This window comes from Rousettus aegyptiacus, unplaced genomic scaffold, assembly GCF_014176215.1.
Source record: "Rousettus aegyptiacus isolate mRouAeg1 unplaced genomic scaffold, mRouAeg1.p scaffold_m13_p_7, whole genome shotgun sequence".
Taxonomy (NCBI): domain Eukaryota; kingdom Metazoa; phylum Chordata; class Mammalia; order Chiroptera; family Pteropodidae; genus Rousettus; species Rousettus aegyptiacus.
In genome coordinates this window covers 107860199-107884498 of record NW_023416310.1, presented here as the reverse complement: position 1 = coordinate 107884498, position 24300 = coordinate 107860199, and the positions used below count along the sequence as shown (strand labels likewise).

The following is a 24300-nucleotide window of genomic DNA, read 5'->3' as shown; positions in this document are numbered from 1 at the left end:
GCCTGGACCCCCACCCTGCTGCTGCCAGGCACCCTCTCACCTCTGGAACTGGGTTGCTGACACTGGCTTTCCTCCCTGCCCCAAGGCCACTTGGCTGCTTGGACGGTGTTTTCTGAAGGAAGTCAGAGATCTTCTGAACCAAGAAATCACGGTCTTTCAGGTTGGCAAACAGGAAGGTCATTTTGCTCCTGGTGCTAATAGACAGAGGGCTGGGCAAGACACTGGAGCTGTCGGCTTTTTCGACAATGGTCACCTGGGAAAGTAAGAACACTAGGTGTCAGTATCTGGGGATGGAGAACTGGAAGGGCCCATGTCCTGGGGAGAGCACAGAGGCCCCGGCAGGGTGCGATGTATGGATTGACGCTCACATTCCAACTCTGCTGCCTGTTGCTGTGAGCAAGTTATGTGCAGGTCTCGACCTCATTTTTTCACCTGTTGATGGGAGTGAGTCCCTGCTGGACTGTCCTGAGGACAGTGAGTCTAGCTTCTGGCCCTTAGCAGCATCTCAAAGATGGCCGATTCTTACCCTGCTCTGAAGCCTACTCGCTGGTTCCCAGGATACTTGCTGACAGGTGCTTCTTGGGCCTGGCTGATACCAAGGCATGTGGACAGAGCAGCACGGGCATGAATTGGAGGGCACAGGATGGGCTTTCAGGAATGCCTCCACAGAGCCTGCAGCAGCGCTACACAATAGCCATGCAGGCTGAACACGTGTGGTCACCAGGGGTGGCGGCAGTGGTAAGGCCAACTGGGAAGTCACCAGGCTGCTTTGTGCTGAAGGCTCCTCGGAACGTAGCAGCTGAACTGAGACCCGGTGCATCCAGGTGAGGAGCTGGGACAGAGACCCAGCAACTGCCCTGAGGAGGTGCCGGACTGGCCTGATAGACAAGGAAAGGCTGGGGAAGCTGGGGCGAGTAAGCAGGGGTGGCGGGGGGCATGCATGTGCACATCAATGTATGTATAAAAGTATATGCATGAACATATGTGTGTGGTGTGTATTTCTGAGTAGTGGGGGTGGTATGTGTACATGTACTGGCACACGTGCATGTGTGTGGCGTGTTACATGTACATGTGCATGTATGTGTATGATATGTTTCTGTGTGGTATGTTTATGTGTATACATGTGTGAGAATGCATGTGTGAGCGTGTATGCAAACATGTCCACATGCATGTGAGCTGAGATCTGAGAAGAGGCAGAGGGCTCACTGAAGCTTGCACAGGTCCAACAGGCAGTTGGGGATTTTCCTAATCACAGGAGAAGATGCTGGAGGATTCCACACAGGGCACTGACATGCTCTGATCAATGTTTTAAATTGAGCTGGCTGCTGCGGGAGGATGAGTCCTAAAGTGGTTAGATGTGGGCGGGATACTCCTGAGGTGGTGTCTGAGGTGGTGACCATGGAGAGGAAGGGACATGCTATGGTCAGGATGCAGGAATGATGCCAGGTCAGCCTCAAGGGTAGCCCTAGATTTTCACTAGAGCAGATGGAGGGAAGGGGCACCATTGCCTGGGGTGGGATGAACAGAGCACATTTGGGTGTGCAAATTCAAGAGCCCACCAGACATACAAGTACAACCGGCTTTGAGTGAAGATTCTTGTGGAGCCCCACTGGCTGGGACGCTGAGCACTGGCCTCCATTCTGACCAGCTGCAGCACCCTCCCAAGGGCACAAGGCTATCCTGCTCCCTGGCTCAGCCAGCACACTCTGCCTCAGACGTCACGCTGGATGGATTGAAGACCTGAGGGGACCCCTTAGCCAGCCCCCAGGCCCTGGGTCCATGTCAGTATAGCACCCAGGACAAACCCATGGGCCTGGGCCTAAGGGGAGTATGGGGTCAGGGGCTGCCTCTTAGCCTCTCAGCCTAGAGCTTCTGGGGCTGTGGCTTTTTGGAGTCCTTAGCCTCTGACTCTGGGAACTGAGGCAGCACACTACCCCATACCTAGTCACAGCTACATCTGTAACTCGAGGGCTTTGTGCAAATGCCAGGAAGGTCTCACTGCTCTAGGTTTTTAATCAAATCAAAACACCACGGTTTAAATAACTTAAGATGGGAGAGCACCTATGAAGACCAGGTGCTGTTGGTGCAAAAAAAACCCCCCAAAACAAAGGGATTGTAAGCTGACAAGGTCCTTGCAATCTGTGAGGTCGACCAAGGGTTGCCTTGCCTAAAAAAAATAAAAAATAAAAAAAATAAAAAAATATAAATTATAACTTAAAAACCTCACTGTGCTTTAGCCACGAGGAAAAGGAGGCCTGAGACCTGCCCTGACCTCAGGGTTGGTGCCTTCTGTCTGGGCGAGGGCCCTTGCCCTTGCTGTACATTGTTCACTGCAACGCAGGACAAATGGCCTCCACCTCTGACAGGTAAGTGCTAACCATATCTTAATAGCTGAGAGCTGGCTTCTGATGACACTATGGCACCTGAGCCACAGCTAGGACAGGTGTCAGAGAAAAAAAGTAAGGGGGCCTCTGAAAGTGACATGGCGGGGCTGGTGTGGGGTCAGCATCCTCCAAACCCAGATGCAGGCCAGTAAGGTAAGACTGAGGGACACTCCCTGGTCACTCCCAGCAGGAAGGTAAAGATCCTTCCTAGATTTTCTTATGTCCCAGTGTGGGTTCTCCTAGCACCTAAAGCCCCACCCCTTCTGCCCACTAGGTGAGGCGACCTCTGAGGGGCATCTGGTATACCCACTGCTGAGAGGCCTGGCACAGGGCAGACACTCAAATGGGCACTGACTCGCCACATCCCCTCCAGGCGCCCACCACTGAATGCCAAGGGGCTGCTCAGGCAAGTCAGGGTGGAGCCAGCCCAGGCCTGGGTGCTTACCTCCCGCAGGGGTATGATAAGGTGGCAGGCATCTTCCTCTTTGCTGGCAAAGCAGATGTAGTTGCTAGAGATGAACATCTGGCCAGGGATGTGCAGCTTGTTGAATGGTGTCCACAGGGTGCAGCTTGTGTGGCCATCCAAGCGCTCATCCCCAGGGAGCCGGAATGTGGCCCGGTAGCTCTCATTCTTGGCTCGGGCGTCCAGGTCTCTGGGGAAGCCACAGTGGGGGTAGGAGGGCAGGGACAAGTGTTGTATTTCCACACTGGATCTAGGATCTTTGGGGTCCTCTCATAAGCAAGTTGTACCCAGGGATCTCAGAGTTCAAGAAAACATGCACCTTAAATGGCCTAGTAAAATGTGGGACATTCATACAACCAGCAGAGGAGTGGTGGCTGTGGGAGGTCATCTAGAGGCTGACAGAGTATGACACGTTGCTTGCCCAGAGGTTCCCTGCACCTGCTCTGCTACTTCTCACTGGGAGGACCCAGCCCCACCTAGTAACCTAGGCAAGGACCTTCCGACAGGCAAGTGTGGAGTTCAGACTAAAACACATGCTGTTGCTTGATTTAAAACACATACTCGCCTGGCCCATAGTTGTGTGAGGTAGGAGCCTGGCCAACATCCCTCTCCCTGCAGCCCATGGGGGCCGCCAGCAGCCTGCTTTGGGCCTGGCAGGCAAACCGTGGACAGTGCCTACCTAGGACTGTCAAGTCCTGGCTCCCCTCATTTTCTTTCCAGAAGGTCCCAAAAGCCACCCCATCACACCAGGAGAGTGATGTCTGTGTACAGTGTTCTTGTCCAAAGGCACACCTGATTCTGGGCCTGGGCCATGGTCTCCGAGCACGTGGGTGTGAACTGCCTGTGGGACACCAGGGTTCAGGGAACCTCTGAGCTCCCAGCCACCCTTGCAGGTTTCCAGTGAGCCTACCACTAAGGAGCGCACAAAAGTGTTCCTCCGGAGGGCCAGCCACCATTATCTGTCCATTTGTCTACCAATTGCCATGGACAGGGTAGCAGAGACCTCAGAGCTCCCTGGCAGCACTCCCATGGCTACAGCTATGAGGGGCCACTGGCCAAGGGGTGCTGAGAAGAGCTGTCAGTCACAGTGAGAGGAAGTCCGAGCACATGGGATGGGATCGCTGTAGTGGCCAGAGCGGCCTCTGGGGGCTCCCTGACCGAGGTGGTGAGGAAGACAGGAGGGCACCAGCTGCAGGTCACACCCTGGCTCCACTGCTCACTGCTAAGGGGCCTTGGGCAAGTGTCTCAGCCTTTCTGTGCCTCAGCTTCTCTGATACAAAGGATTGTGGGAGACCTCCCCATGATGGGGTGGCAAGGATGAATGTGCCTCTTAGGACAACCCCTCTGCATTTTTTCAGTGCCGTCCTGCAGCCACACCTTTACCCTCTCCCTCCCACAGGCCCTACACCCTGGGACCACATACCGCTTCAGAGCTGAGATGTTCCGGTGCGGCCGGGCAGGCCTGGGCAGTGCTTTGTCCTCCAGGAAGCCCTCACTGTCCAGCAGCTGCCGCATGGCCAGGTTGGCCAACTGCTCCATGAGCTTGAAGGTCTCACCAATGTTGAGAAACATAGAGAAGAAGAGTTCCTGGTCCCGGGTGTCCACGCGGATGCTCTCGGGGAAGAGCAGTGTGGCATTCTTCTCCAGCCGTGTGACATCCACCCACTGCACCACTAGGCTTACTGGACATCGCAGGGACAGAGGACCACCAGGTCAAATGGGCGCAAGGGCTAGGCAGCGCGGGCTCCTGACTTTCGCCTGAACTCGGAACCCACAAGGGGAACTGCACCCTCAGCATGCCCTGCGCCTGAGCCCGGCTGTGCTGGGACATGCGTGCCACGACCAGGGACAGGCTGCAGGGGTCTCCACTGCGGCCCAGGCCAACCCAGCACTGGCCCTGAGAATAGACTGGGTGCCTGTTTGCCCCATGAACAGCTCATGTGACATAAATGAATGTGTGTAGGAGAGATTGCTGAGATTCTGGTGCCAAGATGCCCCATGTAGTGAGAATGCACTGATATGAAGTCAAAAGTCACAACATGGTGTGACCAGCACAGATACCAGCCCTTGCCTGATGAGGTGTGGGGAGGATGTGGCAGGTGTGTGCATGGTGGGAGAAGGCCTTGCTGGGCTGGGAAATGCAATACTGGGACAGCTGGAGCACTGGAGGCTCTTTCTAGGGGCAAGGTGGCAGCAGAGGGCACTGGTTGCCCCTGAGGCAAGGACTGCCCCCACGGAGGGACTTGAAGCACCAAGCATGGAGTAACCTGGAGCCATTCATGGACGTGTGTCTCCAATGCTCCATGAAAAAAAAAGAGGGTGGCCCCGTGCAGAAAGTCACTATGTGAAGAACCACACTGGTAGACATATGTGATAGGAGCTCCCAAGAGCCGGGTATGTGCCTGGCTCAAGTCTGGGCATTCCTACTGTGGGCTACTGAGGTGGCACTTAGTTTTAGGGAGACCCAGTGGTTATATGAGTGGGGACAAAATGTCTGGGGGCTGAGAGGAAAGAGATCCCTCAGGGACTTCGACAGTCTGGAAAAGTGGTGAACTTTCTGGAGGCAAGGTCGGGGGTAAGGGCAGAGGGGCTGAGGAAGACAGGACCAGCTGGGGGACACGGGGCTGCAGGGGAGCCCATGCTCACCTTCCTTGCCCAGCAGGAAGGAGTAGAAGCACAGGTGGTTGACAGTCAAGTAGAGCCAGCCCTGCCTGGGCACGCGGCCCTTCCAGTAGCTGCAGGAATAGTAGTTGACCAGCTTCTCCCCCTCAGGCATCCCAAACTGCTTCCGCATCTTCAGTTCGGCCTCCTTGAACTTCCCAGGGTCCTCCTCTCCCTGAGGCTGCAGGTTCTTGTTCTCTTCTGCAATGATACCCTGGAGGACAAGGGAACTGGTTCCTGGCGGGCCCAGTGTTCCCACAGCCAAGATAGGCAAAGGCAGGAGGAACACAGAGTGCTGGGGAACCCAGTGGTGGCACTCATGACACTGGCCTCACGGCCATAAGCAGGGGCAGGCCTGGTCAGCTGCTCTGGCAGCACGTAGTCAGACAGACGCTGCCCATGTGATTGGGCATGTTCCCTCAACTCTCTGAACTATTATCACCACTGACACGAACCAGTGACATTTTACATAAAATTTCTAAAAAATATAATGGTAAAAAGTGCAGAGCAGAAAAGTATATTCAATGAAAATGGACTCTCCTGTCACCGCCGTGGCCACTCTCCTGGTTTCCTCCCAGACATGTAGGCACTGCTGCACCTTTAAGTGAATACATATGGTTTTCTATTTCCCTTTCTTTACCCAAATAGCAGTATGCTATGGCACTGTGAAGTACTTTTCTCATGACGATATCTTAGAGAAGTTCTGTATCTGATCCCCCTGCCCCCTGCCTCTTGACCCTGCCCACTGACCAGCAACAGGGCCCACTCGGCCAGGGCACATCTATGCTAATTTTGTCCTGCCTGCATCTTCACTAGGCTCAGGGTGCCTGGAAACATCACTCTGGGCCCAGGGCCAGCCCTAATCCTCCCAGAACCTGGATAACAGGTTCTTAGCACTCAGCTCAAAGGCACACAGATTTTCCAGGACGATTATTCAACACTATAAGATAGTTAGTTCAAGGCTGAGGCTTGGGCCCCACCAGCTGCCTGTGCCAGGCCCCCCGGCAGCCTCTTGTCCCTCCGGCAGCCTCTTGTCCCTCCATCCATGGGCAGGGAGAACAGCCAGGAGCTGGGGGATATCCAGTAGGTAACGTCTGCTCTGATGCATCTATCTCGGTGCAGCCAACCCTGCTGTAGCTGTGACTTCAACGTATTTCTCAAGCTGGTGTCTGCTGAGCGCTCCTGTGGGAACTGGGCAAAGGGTCTGGCAAAGTCCTCTCCTCATTATTAAGGCCCTGCCTTTGTCTCTGCTGCCCTGGATTCCACCCACTGGGAGTCAGAGGAAGCACCCCACATCCTTCCCCCACAGTGACCACCACTGACCACCCTGCCCCGGGGGCCACCTTCCTGGGTCACCCCCACTCCTTCCAGCTGCATCTGGGAGACCCCAAACAGGGAGCAGAGGGGCTGACATGGCCTGTCTGCATTCCACACTGGCCTATACTCAGGTGTAACACTCCCTGCTAACCGGAACAAGCCAGTTGGCTCCCATCCTGGGGTCTTCTGTTTGTCGGCTGATACTGCTGGACTGTAAAATCACTGGGTAAATTGTAACATATTGATTCCACATCTTTCATAGTTTTAGGCATATTCAGATTTCCCATGTCTTTCTGAGTCTCGTTTTAAGTTATACTGTGTATTTGGCCAAATAATGGCCCCCAGAGATGTCCACAGTCCAATCCCCAGGACCTGGGAAAATGTGATCTTATAGAGCAAAAGGGACTCCACAGATGAGATTAAATAAGGATTCTGAGACAATCATGGGGAGATGATCCTGGATAACACAGGCGAGCCCAATATAATCACAGAAGCCTTTCAAGGACCTAAGAGGGTCACAGTCACAGAGGGGATGAGATGCGGGTGACTGATCAATTGATTGGAAGATGCCACACTGCTAGCACTAATTATGACAGAAGGGCCAAGAACTGAGGAACACAAATGGCCTCTCTAAAAGCTGGAAAAGGCAAGGAAATGGATTTCCCCAAGAGCTTTTAGAAGGCAGGCAGCCCTGCCAACACTGGACTTTAGCCCATGAGACCCATTTCTGAGCTCTGACTCCTGAACTGAAAAATAATGAATTTGTTTTGTGTTGTTACAGTTTGTGGTAACTTGTTGTGGAAACGAATACATATTATTCTAAAAAAGTGTCCATCTTGTCTACGTTCTTAAAGTTATTGGCCTAAGGCTGTTTATGGCATTACTTCTCTTTCTTTAAACTCTGGGTCTGTACAAATCCTTCTCACATTCCGCCCCTAGAGCTGCTTACAGGAGCCTCCCCCGCCACCCCGGGTCCCTCTGCCACGGTCTGTGAGTGTTCTCTACCATTCCCTGTTCCTTACGGAATCAACTTCCGTCCTCTGTTGTTTCCTTTCTAATTTCCTGGTTTCTCTGGAGCCTCTACTGAGTTAGATACTTGGCTCATTAATTTCCAGTCTTTCTTCTTTTATATGGTGAGATTTAGGCTTTACTTCTCCTTTAGCGTACTGCTTTTGCTGCATCCCCACGACCCTGATACACGGTAGTATTTTAATTACCCTTCAGTTCTAAATATTTTCTAATTTCCATTTCCTTTGAGTGAGTGATTTAGAGCTTTGTTCTATTTACCAGATTGGTGTGCTTGAGCCTGGCATATGAGCAGTATATAGCGATGCTACTATTGTTATTACTGTCACTGTTACAGTCCAGTAACAGTGACACTTCCCTCATAGGACAGTGAAGGCCTGACCCAGCTCTCTGCCTGCTGCTCTGGAAAGAGGAGGCAGCACATCCAATGTACCTGGAACCCCAAGTGCATAGAGAATAGCTGAGGAACTCTTGGTACCCTCTGCCAGGTGTAGGAAGCGCTGGTGTCAGGAAGTCACAAAGCAACTCAGCACCATGAAACTCTGAGCTAGTTGAAGCTCTCCCAGGAAGTTAACCTAAGACTACAATCCAACAGAAATAAATATTCAGATAAACATTCATCATCCTGTTAATTAGTCCTGGAACAGGAAATGACCTAAACATCACCATGACATAAGTTTTTACACATTGCTGCAATTCTCATAATTATTATTTGGATAGCTGTAAAATACCACAGAGGACTGACCCAGTCTGCTCAAAAGTTGGCGCTCAGCACAGGACTCACAGAAAGTGCCCAGTAAACGCTTTGCTCACAAAACTCATGGCTCTCATTTTGCTCTGCAGAGGAACCAGTAGCTGCTTTCCTGACCAGAGGTCTGGGAGGCACCACTACAGTCTCTCTGCTGACATGTTGTAGTCAACGCCCTGACACATATGAATACCCCCAATTTGCTAAATTCCAGGCAAAAGAACTGCTGGGTCAAAGGGTCTGTGCAGTTTTAAGTCATGTCGGTTTTATAATAGAAACATGCCTCCAACTCTCCTATTATTTCTAGCTTCTTCCTTTGCCAGCCGAGCTGCTGGCAGCAGCTGTGTACTTGCATACTAGCTCTTGGGCCCTTTGTAGGGAATGGAAACTCCCAGCTCAGTCGGACCCCCACGGCTGGCCAGAAGACAGGGCCTGTGTGGGCAGTGAGCTCACCTGCCCCTTCCACCACCAAGAAAATGGCAGCGGGCACTTCTCTTCCATCTTTGCAAATTGGGGATAAGACTGACACCGTGTTGTCTGAAGGTGCTATAAGCTGATGTACATGAACACTGCCAACCCAGAGAAGTAAAGGTGAATCTTACATTTATCTTGCCCTTGACGAAGGTGGTGATATCTTCCTCATTGTCAAAGATGGACAGCGTCTGGAGTAAGTTGTTTTCCAGCCACTCCCAGTGTTTGGTGATCTCTTTGCGGGAAGAACCTAGGGGAGGTTGGGTAGAATAAAGAAAAGAAAATCATACAATCACCAGGCCATAAACATAAACTCAAAGAAGAGAGATTAAATGGGTGACCGAATTTGCTATATCCAAGTGACTACAATCTTGAAGCTGCTTATTCTTTTCCTTCATAAGCTTTACTATAAGTATAAAACAAAAGTCATAAATGGTCCTGTAAAAATAAAAAATAAAGAAATTTAGGCAGAATTGCAGACTCACATGGAAAATGAAGCCTCCACTTCCCCTTAGCGTTGAGTGAGAATGACCACTAGTTCCCTATGTGTCCTCCCCGAAATGGCCTATGTATCTACGAGTTTGCTGACTCACGAAAATTTTTCTTGGAGATAATAGGACTTAATGTGGTCTTTCCTATATAGATGACTAACCAGACAGGGCCAGACTGGGTATAAGGGAGAATTCAGGAGTCCGTAGATGGCAGCTGGAGTTTCCTGAAAGGCCCCATGCCCCCGCTGGTGGCTCCACTCCCTCTGAAGCCCGATACACTCACCTAGGCCTCTACCCACAATGCTCCTTCCTTCTTTTCCTCTTTTCCGGCTCAAATCCCAGCCCTGCTCTCACCTCCTCCAGGAAGCCCTGACTGACCCCTTTGGCTTTGGGCTGGCCCCTAGCATCTGCCCCGCCTAAAAGGTGGTCCCTGTCCTCAGGGAAGGGGCCCTGGAGGATGATGCAGGTCCAGTGCAAATGGCAAAACTGAGAAAAGGCAGCCTGATGTCATTACCAAAGGGCGGAGCAGCTGTCCTCTCTGCTCACATCAGGGAATTGGGCAAAGGGGTCCTAAGAAGAGAAGCAAAGGGATGAGGTTGGTGTCAGCCTGGCCTGCCTTCCCCTGCCTCTGGCACCCCATTTTGGGGGGCTTTGCATGTGCCAGGCATGGGGTTTGCACTCAAGACCTGTTTTCTGAATTAATGAACACAAAAAAAGAAGAGGAGTGAAGGCCTGCACCTTCTCTACCATCCTGGGGTGCAACGGTCTGTGGACTGTTGATCAGGTGATCCCGGGAAAACCACACTTGGCATGGAGGAGCCTTGGCAAAGCCACAAGTCCAGCATGGCTGAGGACCACGGACACATTTGCTGAGTGCCAGATCCTGGGCACCCGTCCTTCCCCACCTGGGAACACTCTTCCACCAGTTGAAAATAGTCCTGAGCCTGCCCAGGCCCGGCCAAATGAGTCCCCACCATCTCCCCACTCAGGCACCTGCTCGGTGCTCTGTCACTTGTCACAGCTCAGCCATCTGGCTGAGGTTTATCTGTTTGTTTCTTCACATTTACCCCAGCAGCTCAGTACCCTAATGAGCAGTTCCAGGGAAGGACCCTTCCCACTGGCTGGTGTAGGGGTGCCAATGTAACGTTGATGAAACCTGGACTTCTATAGCTCACAGTGGGTCACAACAGCAGGTAAAATTACCCTGATCATCCAAAAATTACCGTCCCCCTCCCCCATTTTTCTTTGCATTTTTGTTATGGCCTCCTTTCCCTGGTGCATGGAGGCCAAGGTCTAGTTAGTAGGGGAAGGGTTTCCTTTCTCTGTCTTTTTGCCAACATCCACATTTGAATATGGAAATTAACTCTACTGTATCATTCACGTTCTCGACAGCCGAAAATAGAAGAAATCTTGTCTATGCTGCCTGTGTGGATCTGTAGATGCGCTTTAGTTATAAATATTTATAACTAAATATTTACATACGTGCATTTAAAAGTATTAGTTAAAAGTAACTCCATCTTCATTTAGTATTAAGTAAATGATGCCATCTCTATGTTAGGTACTGGGAGTAAAAAGAATATAACAACTAATTAAATTCATCAGGGTTACTTCTGCTTCCAGAACTTTTCATGGATTGTTTTAATTCTTAGAGTACCTTGGAGATATTTTCATTTTATAGGATGAAACTAAGGCACAGAGAGGTTAAGTTGCCTATGGTCATACAGCCGGAAAGTGAGCAAACCATAATCCTAACCCAGGCTGCTCAGCTGCAGAGCCCACCCTCGCCCGCAGGGAGCTGTCAGTCTAGCAGGAGAGCCAGCGGGCCTTCAGTGTGAAAGTGCTGGTGGAGGCCGGTGAATCCCAAGAAGCAAGAAGAAAGGGTGCATACTCAGGCCTGGGGAGGTTTTTACACAGGAGGGGACATCAGAGCTGGAGGAAGAGGTCAGGTGGATGTGGGGGATGCTGTACTCGCACTGTCAGGATGGGTGCGTAGGAGCTTCAGGCCCTGCTAGTGTCCTGACGGGCTGAAGGCCAGGTGGGAGCTGAAGGGAGGACGGCAGAAGAGGGGCAGGCAGACCCCGAAGTCCTTCAGTGGCAGACTGAGGAGTCGGGATGCACTGCCAGTGCCCGTGGGACCATGTCTGATTTGGGAGAGCTGACAGGTGGGGACGAGGACAGCTGGGAGGCATGGCAGAGACCAGGGCAGGGCTACGGGGCTGGCAAAATGGAGAGCAGGTAAGTGTGTGGTGTGTAGCCTGAGGCCAAGGGCTGGGGTTCCCCAGCACCAGGCTGCGCTGCCACCACAGGGGTTCCCACACCACACAGCCGCTCTCCTCTGCCCCACAGAGGGACTGCCACTGCCCCCTCCCCAGCTGTTCCCTAGGAAGAATCCCGCTGAAACATGCAAATATCGAGGGCTCACTCAAGGGTAAATAATGTGCTCATAGCCCAGGCACACAGCAACCTCCCGGCCCTACTCTGGAATAGTCCCCATAGGAATCCCCTCTCTCCTGTGGACAAACCAGCCCCCGGTGCCCCACTTAGGCTCTGGAACCAGAAGAACAAACTCGGCCCTGGGCAGGCTCTGCTTGATAAGCTTTCCTCCAGTCACTCGCACAAGGGGAGGACACCTCTGTTTGGGTGCTGGGTAAGGGGGCTGGCTGTGCTGGCTGCTGTCTACCCTGGGCCTCCAGCCTTGACCTCCTTTCCTCAAGCTGGGGTTCAGCCATGAGCGCTCCTGTCACCTCTTCAAGCCTCCAAGGAAGATCATTATTCTGGGGGACAGTGACATGGTGGCTTCTAACACATAGAGGTATCCAGCTTAGGCACATGAGCAGGTGCTCTGGGTCTGAACTGCAGGTCTGTGTGACCTTGGGCAAGGTACTCAACCCCTCTGGGCCACAGCTGCCTTATCTTCAAATTAGAGAAAACTAAAGCTCCACCTTCCAGAGTTGTTGGAAAGTTCCCGTAAGTGCCTGGCCTGCAGGCAGTGCTGAGTGCTTGCTAGGACAGTTTTATCTGAGTGACGAGTGACTTCAGCCAGATGCCCAGTGACGGGGGACTGCTTCCTCCCAGAATCTCAGGAAGGGAGCGTGTTTCCTGCTGGGGGGACAACTGCAGCGATTCTCAATTCTCATTATTCCCAGTAGTTATGTCCCACAGAGTCTTACAGAACACTGATTTTGCCAAGACTGCTCCCAGGGGAGCGATAGGGCTAAGTTCTTGGAGTCTTTGGCCATGACATTTTCTTTAACTGATCAATAAACATGTAACTTGTTTTATGTGTCCTTCTGTGTAAAGGCACCTTATTAACATAAGATGTTAATTGCTAACAGCGAACTTGGGCCAGTGCACTGACTCAGGCCTGAAGGAAGCTCATCTAACACGTCCGCCACACAGAGACACAGGCGCCTGGGCACCATGTGGGGCTGTTTTAAACAGCAAATTACTAAGGGGAAAAAAAAGGGAAAACATAGCATTTAGATATGAAAAGGACACTTGTTTATGGTTTGAGAACTTGGAAAAAGGCAGGATGCCTTGCTCCACCCCAGTTGGGAACCTGTATCAGCTGACTGGGACTCTGCATGTGTCCATTCCCACAAATGCCCACAAAGGACACAGAGTACTGCTGGCCTGCGACAGGCTGAACTGCCTTACGAAGTGGGACACTGGCCTGGGCTGTGAGTGCAGGGCAGCACCAGGTTCTCAGGGGGCAACACCCAGCTTACAACTTGGGCTGAGTCCCCTCCCTCCCAGCCCCTCTCAGGGAAGGCCCTGCCCAGCACCCCTTGTGATCCAGGGCACCTACCACACGCCACTGTCCAGTAGACCTGCGAGTCCTGGGTCTGATGCAGGATTCGGAAAGGGGCCACACGGGCACTGGAGTCCAGCACCACATCTAGGGTGCCCACGAGAAGACCTGGGAGCAGGGAGAGAGATGCTGAGGGAAGGTTGTGCGGAGCTGACCCTGGCAGCCAGGATGGGCCCAGGGGAAAAATGCCATAGGCACCTCTTCCATCAAATGGCCTCTTTTCCTGCCAAGGCTGTCAGTTGGGGTCTGACACCGATCGAGACCCCCTCCCATGTCCTCCTGGAAGCTGTGCTCATCCTCCTAACTCAGAAACGCCTGCAGAGAGGGGCACGTGCAGGTTTTATGAAGCCCAAAGCTTAAATAATCTGGGAGGCCCTCCTGAAAAAAACTACAAAATTAGGTTTGAAAACAAGTATTTCTTAAGAATGAGAAAGTACAATAGTTACACATGGAAAACAATATCACAAATGTCACAAAATACAAAAAATTACACAATGTGTTTTATTAACTGCCAGACACATATCTTAACCCATTTCCTGTTTGGCCCGTGAATACTCACTGGCTGTGCTTGTGGCTGCAGCATTTACCCCAAGATAACTCGTGGATTACAGTCCTAACCTTACCCCAAAGTTTGCCATGAAATATCTCATTTTTAATATTATTTTTGCATCGCTCTAACATATCGATAATCTTTGGAAAACAATGACATAATTCCATTTATAGTATTCTGTTTTCAGGAGTGGTATCTCCTATTACAAAATATAGTAATTCTTGATCGCTGAAAATGTCAAATTCTAGAAAATGTAGCATTCCTATGTGCGATGTTAACATCGTTCTTGAATAGTCGTTAGCTGAAGATTCATTTGATGAATCCAATTTATGTACATATTTGTTACAGTAGGATTAGAGATGAGTTCTGTTTAGAAATAGCTCTAAGAACAGTTTTTATATTTTATTTTTACATTGAAAACCAATCAGACTTCAGCCTCAAAGAGTGTGTTTATGTAAAATCAAATTAATGCTGTGCTTTTTTCTTCCTAAACAGGAAATGGGTTAAGATACATCCCTCGCCTCCCCCCAGACATTTTGGGCTGTGTACTCTGATGGCTTTTTTCATAAGACAGTGATTTCGTAACATCATTTTCCATATCAACCAGAGGAGGATAATACAGTCTTTCCTCTGTCACAGCATCATTTTTATTATGGAAACTTTAAGGAAATTCTTTGAAGTCTCCGGAGTCAGGACTGAAAAAGACATGCAAATTTTTAGATGTGTCCAATTTGGGAAAACACCCAGTTTTTTTTTCATCTCTGAACGGAAGCATTTTAGTGCATTTCAAGTTTTCCTTCTTATCACATACACTCTTTGTCAGTATCATCATTTCCCCGACAAACGAGATGAACGCCTACCTTGATTCATTCCCCTTCGTTCTGAATTATCAAGCCATCTAAAAACCTGTTCGTTGTTCCTATTTAAAATTTATTTTTTTTCTCTTAATGTGCTGCTTTTGGTATGACCTCAAAATATTTTGTTACAATTTTCTTGATGTCAGAATCATGTCTATTAATTTTATTACTTAACTTTAACACTTTTGTTTCATATTCCATTTTAACCATTTTTTCCTTCCAGTCTTTAATAAATAAAATAACCGATTATAATAGGTACTCTTTATATACATTCAGGTCAGGAATCTGTAATTTCTCACTTGTTTTACTGAAATGTTCTAAAATACCCTTCTAAATTGCAGTTAAAGTGGTATAGTCAAGATTTATCAGTGTTTGGAATAAGCCTTTTTTTCATGATCTCTGTTGGAGTTTCTCTTCTGGTCTTGGGAATTTTATTTTCTTCCTTACGGTGTTGGTATACCCACATCGTGAGACCTAAAAACTTTATAATGGGTGAACCATCTCCTCACACTCACACTCTTCAATGAGGAATACAAGTTGGAATCTGTTTATAAAAGATGGCTGGAATAAAATCACATCACTAAGTGCTCCTCTCCTGGGGAGATGTGTTCAGGAGGCCATGGTGTCTACAGTGGCATAGGAAAGGCCACGGCAGGATTCATGAAACCTAGCTCAAGTGGGGGGGGGTGGTTCCAGAAGTGGTTTTCTGGGGGGACATAGGGAGGTCCGTCATGGGGGACATGGAGAGATGAGTGAGGTGGAAAGGGCATTCTCTGCACAGGCAGGCAGAGCAGAGAGACACACCCGCTCACTTGAGATGATCTACAGAAAGAGAGCACAGAACAGCTAGCTGCTCAAAGAACACAGGCTGATGTGACATGTTAAGCTGGTGCAACAAAAGGTACTGGGCACCTGCACTTCAATTTCCTACAGGGGCTTGCAGTAGCTCCTGAGGGTGACCACTGGTCAGCCTCTTCAGAGGGGCTGCTGTCACAGCTCCAGAGCAGCCTGGTCAGGAGGCAGGTCCAGCACTGGCTCCCGTGATTCTTGAGGCCATTAGGAGGGAGCCCAAGGCCCCGAAGGGAATGCAGTTTTCTGGGGAACCGTATAGTCTCTTACACATTAGGAGGTGTGGCCCAGGAGAGGATGGCAGCAAAGGTCTCCCATGGGAAGCCTCTGTATCTGCCAGGACTATATTAACTGCTAGCGTTTAAAACCTGGGTGTTTCACAGAAAATTCTCTTGGCAACACTGAGCTTGCAGTCCCGTATGTCAACAGGCCACAAGAGGCAAGCAAGCAGTTCTACTCTGGCAGTGCCTGCCCAGGCCTTGAAGCATGAGGGGCCTAGGACACCTGCAGAAGTGACGTCTAGTGGACATTCCTTGGATCTCACAGGCCACAAAACCTTAGGAGGTGCCTGTCCAGCCTCATCCTGGGTGAGTGGTGATGCCCACACGGGAACAGGGTCACCCTGGCTAGCTCACCCCAGAATATCATATACTGGTAATTTGGCAAAGCCTGGGTCTGCAGCTCCAATGGCACCCAGAATCAGGAAAGGTGGGGGGGAGAAGCTGGAAGGATGCCGGTCCGCAGCTTGGGGAACCTCTGATCTGGCTATACGGCAATTATTTGGTGAGCTGGGAATGAAGGAAGCAAAGGGAAAGAAAGGTGTGCTGTGTCTCTTGGGTCCTCAGAAACCGTTGGGGAAACAGGCGGAGGAAGCCCAGGGCATCTCGCTGACTTCCAGCTGTGAAATCCCGTGCCAGGAAGCTGCGCACGCCTCGGCTGAGTGCTGGGAAGCTCATGGGCACCAAATCCAGGCAGAGGCCCCTGCCAGCCTTCCTTGGGTGGGCCGAAGTGTCCCGACCAGCCTCCGAATACCAGAGCATTTGCCTTCCTCCAGTCCCCCGCACGTCCGCACCGCGCCCCTCCCCCCAGCCCTGTCTTCATCTCCCATCCCTCTCCCGCTGCGTACCCACCTCCGCCGCCAGCTCGGTCTCTACCCCACGCCCCCAGCCCCGTCCCCGCCTCCCGCCCCCGCCAGGCCGGTCCTGCACTCCCGTGCCCCGCCGCGCGCGCTGATGTGCGCGTCCGCGACGACGGGCCCAGGTCAGGCCTGTCCCGGCGGGCAGTCCGAGCGGGTCGTCCGGCCCCACCACCCAGCGCACCCTTCCCGCTCGGCCGCCGCGCGCCTCTCACCCGTGAGGCCGCCGCCCTTGCCGTGGCCCCGGCGCCGCTGCAGCACGAAGAAGGGGTTCGCCCGTTCTGTCACCCACAGCGCGTTGGCCACCAGCACCTCCTCAGGGGCCAGCCACATCGTGGGACTGCTCGTATTGGGCCCGGCCGGCCAGGCGGAAGCGCCGCCGCCGTCGTCTCGCTGGGGCCGAGCGGGAGGGCGGAGCGGGAGGTGGGCCGAGCGGGCGGCGCCCCCTGGCGGACGGCCGGACTGCAGGACGCCGGGTCCCGGCCCGCGGCTCTCCCGGCCGGCCCCGCCCACTTCGGCCCCGGCCCCAGGCTCTCCGGGCCGGCTCCGCCCACCCGGCTCCGCCCCCACGCCTGCTCGCGGTGTCCGCCTCCCTCGCTCTCCTGGCCTTTGAGGAACGGTCCCAGCCTCCGGCCACGGGCTCTACCTGTAATGGCCAAGTCCTCAGACCAGAGGAACCGGTTGTGGAAAGGAGCAGGGGCCCTGCTCCTGCGTCACCCCCACCCCCGTTTTGTGAAAATCTGTCCAGGGGTTTTTGGGGGAATCGTAAAGAAATAGCGTTTGGAAGTACGCTCTTGGCTGATCGTGCAGTGAGACCAGTGCGTGTTAACATTGCAAAAGGCGGCTGGAAAAGGGTTAGACGATTGTGATAATTCTCAATTTTGACACTTGTGCCTAAGGCTAGGAGGACCTGCCGGAGCGGAGGAGTGTGTCAGAAATCCCAGGGCTGACAGGATCCTCAGAAATCGGTGCAGTCACACTAAGGCTGGGTGGCCCTGGGGCCAGTGGAGGTTTCTCCCCTGGCACGAGGGAGGGTCGTGGGGTGGCGGCACGTGAGGCTGGGATGCTGGTCCCTGCTCTCTCAATGCTGCCTGTAGGGTTCGACCCCTCCTAGTCCAGACACGGATTGTTTGGTGTGAAAGGGGCAGCTAGTGACAATGTCTGGGGTGCGAATGCAGAATGTCCAGGGCCAATTGAGATGCAAGATCATGCTGAGGGCCTGTGAGTCCAGCGGGAGGGCAGAGGGAAGGGATATTTTAGAATTACCCCTGAAGCTTAAGCTGGTTTCTAACTGGGTTTCTGTCACTGGCATCCAAGAATCCAATATGATAGATGTAGATATAAACAGGCATTTTCGTGGTTGACAGCCAGAGTGATCACAGGTCTTCTGAAATGTTGCTTGAGATACTGAATCAACTCTCAATATAGAGTACAGTTTTCTTTAAACTTTGTAAGCTTAAACTGATAACATGTTCTTATGCTCTCAAGAATTTGGAAGTACTTGTTAACACCCTGAGAAGAGATGTGGGTTATTTGGTTTCTCCATTCCAGTGGTTCTCAAACTTGAGCAACATCAGAATCACCTGCAGGGTTTGTCAAAATACAGATGGCTAGGCCCCACCGCAGAGTGTTTGTATTTCTAACAAATTCCAAGAGGATGCCGATGCTGCTGGGCAGGGGGCCACCTTTTGAGAACTGTTCTTTATAGGAAGGAAAAGAACGAACATTTATTGAGCACTCAGGATGTGTTAAAGTCTATTTCATTTTTCCTTCATTTTCTAAGATATAATTCACATTCCATACAGTTTGCCCTTTGAAAGTACACAATTCAGTGACTATTGGTAGATTCACAAAGTTGTGCGACCATCACTACTAATTCCAGAACTTTTTCATCACTCCACAAGAGAAACCCCTTACCTATTAGCAGTCACTCCCCATTTCCCATCCCCTTCCACCTCTGGCAACAACTATATAGATTTACCCATTCTGTACATTTCATGTAAATGAAAGCATACAGTATGTGGCCTTTGTGTCTGGGTTGTTTTACTTACTGTAACCTGTTTAAGGTTCATGTATGCATAGATTAGTGCTTCATTCCTTTTTATGGCTGAATAATAGTCCGTTGTAAGGATAGGCAACTGATCCATTCATCAGTTGGCGGACATATGTGTTGTTTCTCTTTTTATGGCTGTTGTGAATAATGCTACTGTGAACATTTATATATCAGTTTTGTGTAGGCATGTTTTCAGTTCTCTTGGGCAGGCCCCTAAGAGTAGAATTGCTGTCATACGATAAAGCAGTTAATTTTTTAGGGAACCACCAAACTCTTCTCTGAAGCAGCCACACCATTTCACATTCCCACCAGTGATGTGTGAGGGTTGCAGTTCCTCCATATCTCGTCAACAATTATTGTCTTTTTTACTATAGCCACTCTAGTGGGTGTGAAGTGGTACCTTGTGTGGTTTGGATTTGCAGTTCCCTAATAACTTATGATTTGAAGCATCTTTGCATGTGCTTGATGGTCATTTAGTTATCTTCTTTGGAGAAATGTGTATTCATATCCCTTGTCCATTTTAAAATTGGGTTGTCTATTTATCATTGAGTTGTAAGAATTATTTATGTACTCCAGATACTAGACTTCTTACATTATTTTAAATCTAATCCCCACATGTTAACTCTATGAGGTAGGTATTTTATGATTTCTATCTTACAGACAATAAAGCTGAAGTCCAGACAGGTGAAACAATTTGTTAAGTTCATAGTAGTAAGTGGAAGAGGTAATACTCATGTGCAGACCTTTCTGGCTTCAACTCTCTTCCACCTGGATCAGACACCTGCTGCTTTGCCCCAGAACTCATTACTTCCTGGGCAGCAGCACAATTTTGCTGTTGGAACCACACCTTATGACTCTCAGCTCCTGTCTTTCAGGTAAAGCTGAATGCACTCCTGGGATGCAGAAGTGGAACCCTTACTGGCCTTGGGTGTTGGTATATTCTATGTCTGTGACCACAGTGGCTGGCTCGGTGATGGCTGTGTTCCTCCCACCCAGCTGGTCAGCGTCAAGTAGATGCCATTCTGGTCTGGGTTACCTCCTGGGGAAGTAGACCAACTACTACTACCTTGAGACCGAGACTGGAGTTAGTCTGGAGGAAGCAAAACTAACGATGTGTCCGGGTATCAGTATTTGAGGGCCAAACCAAGACATTTTAGCTGGCATTTTAGCTTTTGTGACCCACTGCTTTCCCCTTTTGCTTAACAAGTATTGGTGGGGGTTTCTGTCACTTGCAACCAAAAGAGTTCTCACTGATACAGGTTACCACCAATAGTATTTCATGTGGCCAAAGCAGCTTTTTCAATAGGTTTTTATTGAAACAGTTATATTAGTAAATCCCACAATACAGGTATACACTATCAGCATATAGGTATATACCGCACAATTTCACTAATTATACTTACATCGACCATATGGGCCTAAGAGTTGTGCTGCCCAGAACATTTGAAAGGGCTTATAAAAAAATCAGCTCACGGTCTACTAGCAGGTGTGTGTTCTAGACAAGGTCACTCCCCCTACAGTGAGCCCCCAAATGAAGCTAATGACCAGTTTTGCTTCTTGGATATTTGATGTGTGTTCTTTCTGGCACAAGCTAGCTAATGGTGAATTAAAATTCAAGTGCATAGATTCTCTTTCATCGCTCAAGGTGGAAGGTAAGTCAGTTGCCACATTTAGGTGTAGCCCAGCCTCCCCCACCCCATATCACCTGTGCTGTGATTAAAAAAATAGTTTGTATGCCACCCTCTGAGATGTTGTGCATAGTCAGCAGGAACCCGGAGTAAGGGGAGTTCTTTGAATGAACCAAAAGGGGTGACTTTAATATTTGATGTCAGTACAAAAACTACCGAGGGTCAAAAACAGTTGTGGCATATGTAGCCTAGGGTTTTGACCAACTCCTCTCGTACAGGATCAGAATTGCTCTCTTAGGTGACGGTGATCCGCAGACCCCAAGTAGCATTTCCTGTTTCTATGATCACATGGGTCAGGTTCCTTAGCCATCACCACTTGAGAGCAGACCAGGCTTCCCATTCTCAGCTTAAGACAACAGAGTCTGGCCCCAAGCATTGGCCAAGGGTGCTGGTCCTCAGCTGGGTCTGTGGCCAGGTCTGGGCTGTGGGGTGATGAATGGACGTAGTGCTCTCTGCTTCTCTCCAGGACAGCATGTGTTCTCTCATGCTGGACACCAGGAAAGGGGCTGAGACCCTGGCACCAGCCACACCCAGTGACCCGGTCCACATGGCATCCTGGCAGTCAGTAGGTGGTCAGTCTTTCTGCTTGGGAACAGCTTACTCATCTGAAGCCTAGAACTTCACAGTCTGTCTACCCTACCCCCACTGACTCAGCACCTCCCAGTCACTAGAAAAGTCCTTTAATGTCGCATAGTGTAAATATACTTGGACTTAGTAGTGGATGAAGGATAATTCTGAAAGCAAGTTCCAATTCACTTTATGTTGGGTTAAATTTGTAAAAAATAGCTCAGAACAATCATCTGTACCTCTTGACAGTTGCCAATAGCTGTAGAGATTGCTGGAGAGAGGGAGTGATAAACATTGAGGGGTAAGGAGCTGATGAAGGCCAGTCAGGCTCGCCAGCCGACAGGCATGCCCAAGTGAACTGCAGTGGACTGGTCGGCATCACGTTGTTTCACCCCAGCATTAAATGGACCAAGGACCCTGGGAGCTGTGTCCCAAGGGATTACCGGTCCCTGGCAGCTGAGCAAAGGGTGCTCATGACATCCCGCAGGTCTCAGCCTTTCCACAGAAGAAGGTGTGAGGTTCAGGAAGGTGCCTCCTGCTGAGCTGGACTGCCACCTTCAGCTGGAGTGCCAACCTCGGCTGGAGCATGCACACTCTGGCAGCTGCCTCCGGCATGGGCAGGGCTTTCCTAGGCTGCTGAAAGTCAGTGTGTTCAGGCTGCGAAACCTCCACCTTTCAGGTTGAGGGCTCAGTGCAGGGAGCTAGGAGTGCAGAGGATGGAGATCTGAGCAATTCCAGCAGTACTGAATCTTTCTGAAAGTTTAATACTCAAGTTGCATGAAGTTCAAAGTTTTTATGTTTTTCATTTGTTGTAAAGTATCTCCTCTTCCCAAAGCCAGAGGGAAGAAAACAGAAGAAATGGCTTGAGTTAGGGTGAACTGCAAGAGGGAAAATCCCAGCTAAGTTCCAGGTCATGAGACTGGGGACCCTTACAAGGCCTTTTGGGACCATGAGAGACAAGTCTTGGGTGCAGATGTGTCATGCTTTTAGCAGCTGAGGCTGATGGTACCCTTTCTCCTCCATAGTCTTTGAAGGCTGGTGGGATGCAGCTCTGGAGAATGCAGGTTACTGCTTTCATCTGAAGTCTGCTGGGGACCCACCGGTCTCTCTTCTTCGAGGCTATTATTTTTTTTGATCTTCCAGGACATCCCTAAGAAAAAGGGCACCCCTCCCCAGAGGAGCACCAGGGCCACGAGGGGGCCCCTACCACACCTCAGCACCCCTCGCCTGGAGCTCAAGAGGCTGGAGTTGGGGACCTGGGACTCCAGTGCCACTAGGAGCCAGTTGGGGACATGGCCTGTGCGGAACCCCGCACTTCCCGCCAAGGCGCAGCCTGTGTGCTCTGCTTGCATTGCTTTTGCTGCCATTTCACAGGGCAGGAAGGACAGAATTCCGCGCAGGCGCAACACAGGCACCCTACCTTGGCATCCCTCTGTCTACACTTTCTCTGATGTTACGATGCCTAAAATACAGAAGGCATTTTCCAGTCCTGCTGACAGGATCTTAACCACATCCACGGATGTCACGTGAACACGTACTCGCAACACTCATCCGTGGACTTTGAAAAATTTACCAATGAGGCCAACAGAAAAGGCAAAGTAGAGGAACCTCACTTGTAACAACTGCCCACAGCAAGGAAGATGCTGCTTTTAAGCTGCAGGCGTCATAACAGTCACCCTGTCCCATACTCATGTGTGGAGTTGGGAGCAAATGCTGAGTTTAATCCCAAACTGTTTCTAGGGGTGGGTGAGGGCCAACCGGTTGGCCTCAGGCAGCGTGGTGAGGTGAACACAGCCTTTCTTCAGTAGGGGACACTCAGTTCTTTTTCTAAATAGGTTGCTGTTAGCAGCTCCTTCTGTCTGCACCTAACGGCAGTCTTCCCAGGGCTTTACCCCAAGCCTGGTCTCATGTCACTGGGCCCACTCTGGCTTCCACCATCGTCTGAATTAAGGGAACACCAGGCTTGGCCGGACACTCACTCTAGGAGATTCTAACTCCAGCGAGTGTGTGTGTGAGGAAGAGTGCATGTGCCTTGTGTAATACCTCTGTGTGTGTAAGAGAGAGAGAAGGAAAGAGAGGAGAAGGAGGAGGAAAAGGGGGTGAAGATCAGGGCACCTAGGTCCCGCAGTTACATGGAGACCAGTTTGGTCGGTCTAGGCGACAGGCACATTTAAAACAGCTTCCCCAGAGGCACAGCGGGGCTGCAGCCAGACCGCCTTTCCCTCACCAAGTGTCAGCTGCAGACCCAGAGCTGCATCTCCATGTCCCCTTCCAGGGCCCCTGCCAGCCCTGAGATCTAACGTACCCCCACCAGGGCTCTCCCTGGGTCTCACCACCAGTGGCCACCAAGACTAGCAGCCTGGGCTTCCGCTTCCACCTCACAGCTCCCTCCTTTTCCACTTTCAGTCAGATCCTGGTCTCGGCTTAACGGTGATGTCCTGGGCTCTGCGTGGCCCCTATGGCTGCCCCAGCACCAGGCAGCGTGTGCCTCTCCTGCCCTGTCCCCTCTAAACAGGGGTTTAGGTCCCCCCCACAGCAGAGCCTTTCCTGCCCAGCCACACCCTTGCCAGTCTCATACCCCCTTGGCTTGTCTTCACTGGAAGTGTCGCGTTCCCAGCAATATTAGGTCCTTCCCAGCCTCTGCATGCTGTGCTGCACCCCCCATCTGCGCCCTGAGAAACCCCCCTCTTTACCACTCACCTTTATTTCGTCTGGTTTCGCATCCCAGCTGGTTATTAATGTGCCAGTTTTCTATACCAGTCCAAACCTTAATGATCACTGGATTCGCCGTAACTCCAGTATATGCGTTTGGCATACTGAGAACGCAATCAAGGTCTGTTGATGAAATTAGCCATGTAATCCTACCATTTTCTTTATAAATCCCACTTCCTGGAAATCAGTGTTTTTGTTTCTTGACATTTTCGAGCAGCAAACACTTGTCAAGGTGGCCTGACATTAACATCGTTTCCTTGTTTTCCTATAGCAACCACTGCCGAAATAATGAAGGTTAACAGCAAGATAACAGTTTGATTTTTCTTCAGTGAAAACCAGTTTTGTTTAACGTGTAGATCAAGGAAAGAACTGGATGTGAGGGGTGATAAAAACATGAGAAGAACTTATAAAGCCCATAGGAAATGTCAAGTTAGTTAAATTTAGTAATCTTATTTTGTTTAAACACTTGGCAACCACATCTTTTGGAAGCTGGGCTGTTGCGTGCACCGGGGCAGCT

General features: G+C 50.7%; 1 protein-coding gene across 2 annotated transcripts in view; it reads right to left on the bottom strand.

Moving 5' to 3' along the window:
• Nucleotides 1-17164, bottom strand: part of TBC1D9B (TBC1 domain family member 9B) — a 39771-nt gene extending 22607 nt beyond the window's left edge. For both annotated transcript variants that reach the window (XM_016147747.2, XM_016147748.2), the window contains exons 1-7: nucleotides 16979-17164; nucleotides 13370-13480; nucleotides 9202-9320; nucleotides 5494-5722; nucleotides 4271-4529; nucleotides 2830-3037; nucleotides 41-253 (exon numbers count right to left, since the gene is read on the bottom strand). In XM_016147747.2, the coding sequence (XP_016003233.2) occupies nucleotides 41-253; nucleotides 2830-3037; nucleotides 4271-4529; nucleotides 5494-5722; nucleotides 9202-9320; nucleotides 13370-13480; nucleotides 16979-17096 (1257 nt within the window). In that variant the 5' untranslated portion in view covers nucleotides 17097-17164. The remainder of the gene's footprint in view (nucleotides 1-40; nucleotides 254-2829; nucleotides 3038-4270; nucleotides 4530-5493; nucleotides 5723-9201; nucleotides 9321-13369; nucleotides 13481-16978) is intronic.
• Nucleotides 17165-24300: the final 7136 nt, after the last annotated feature.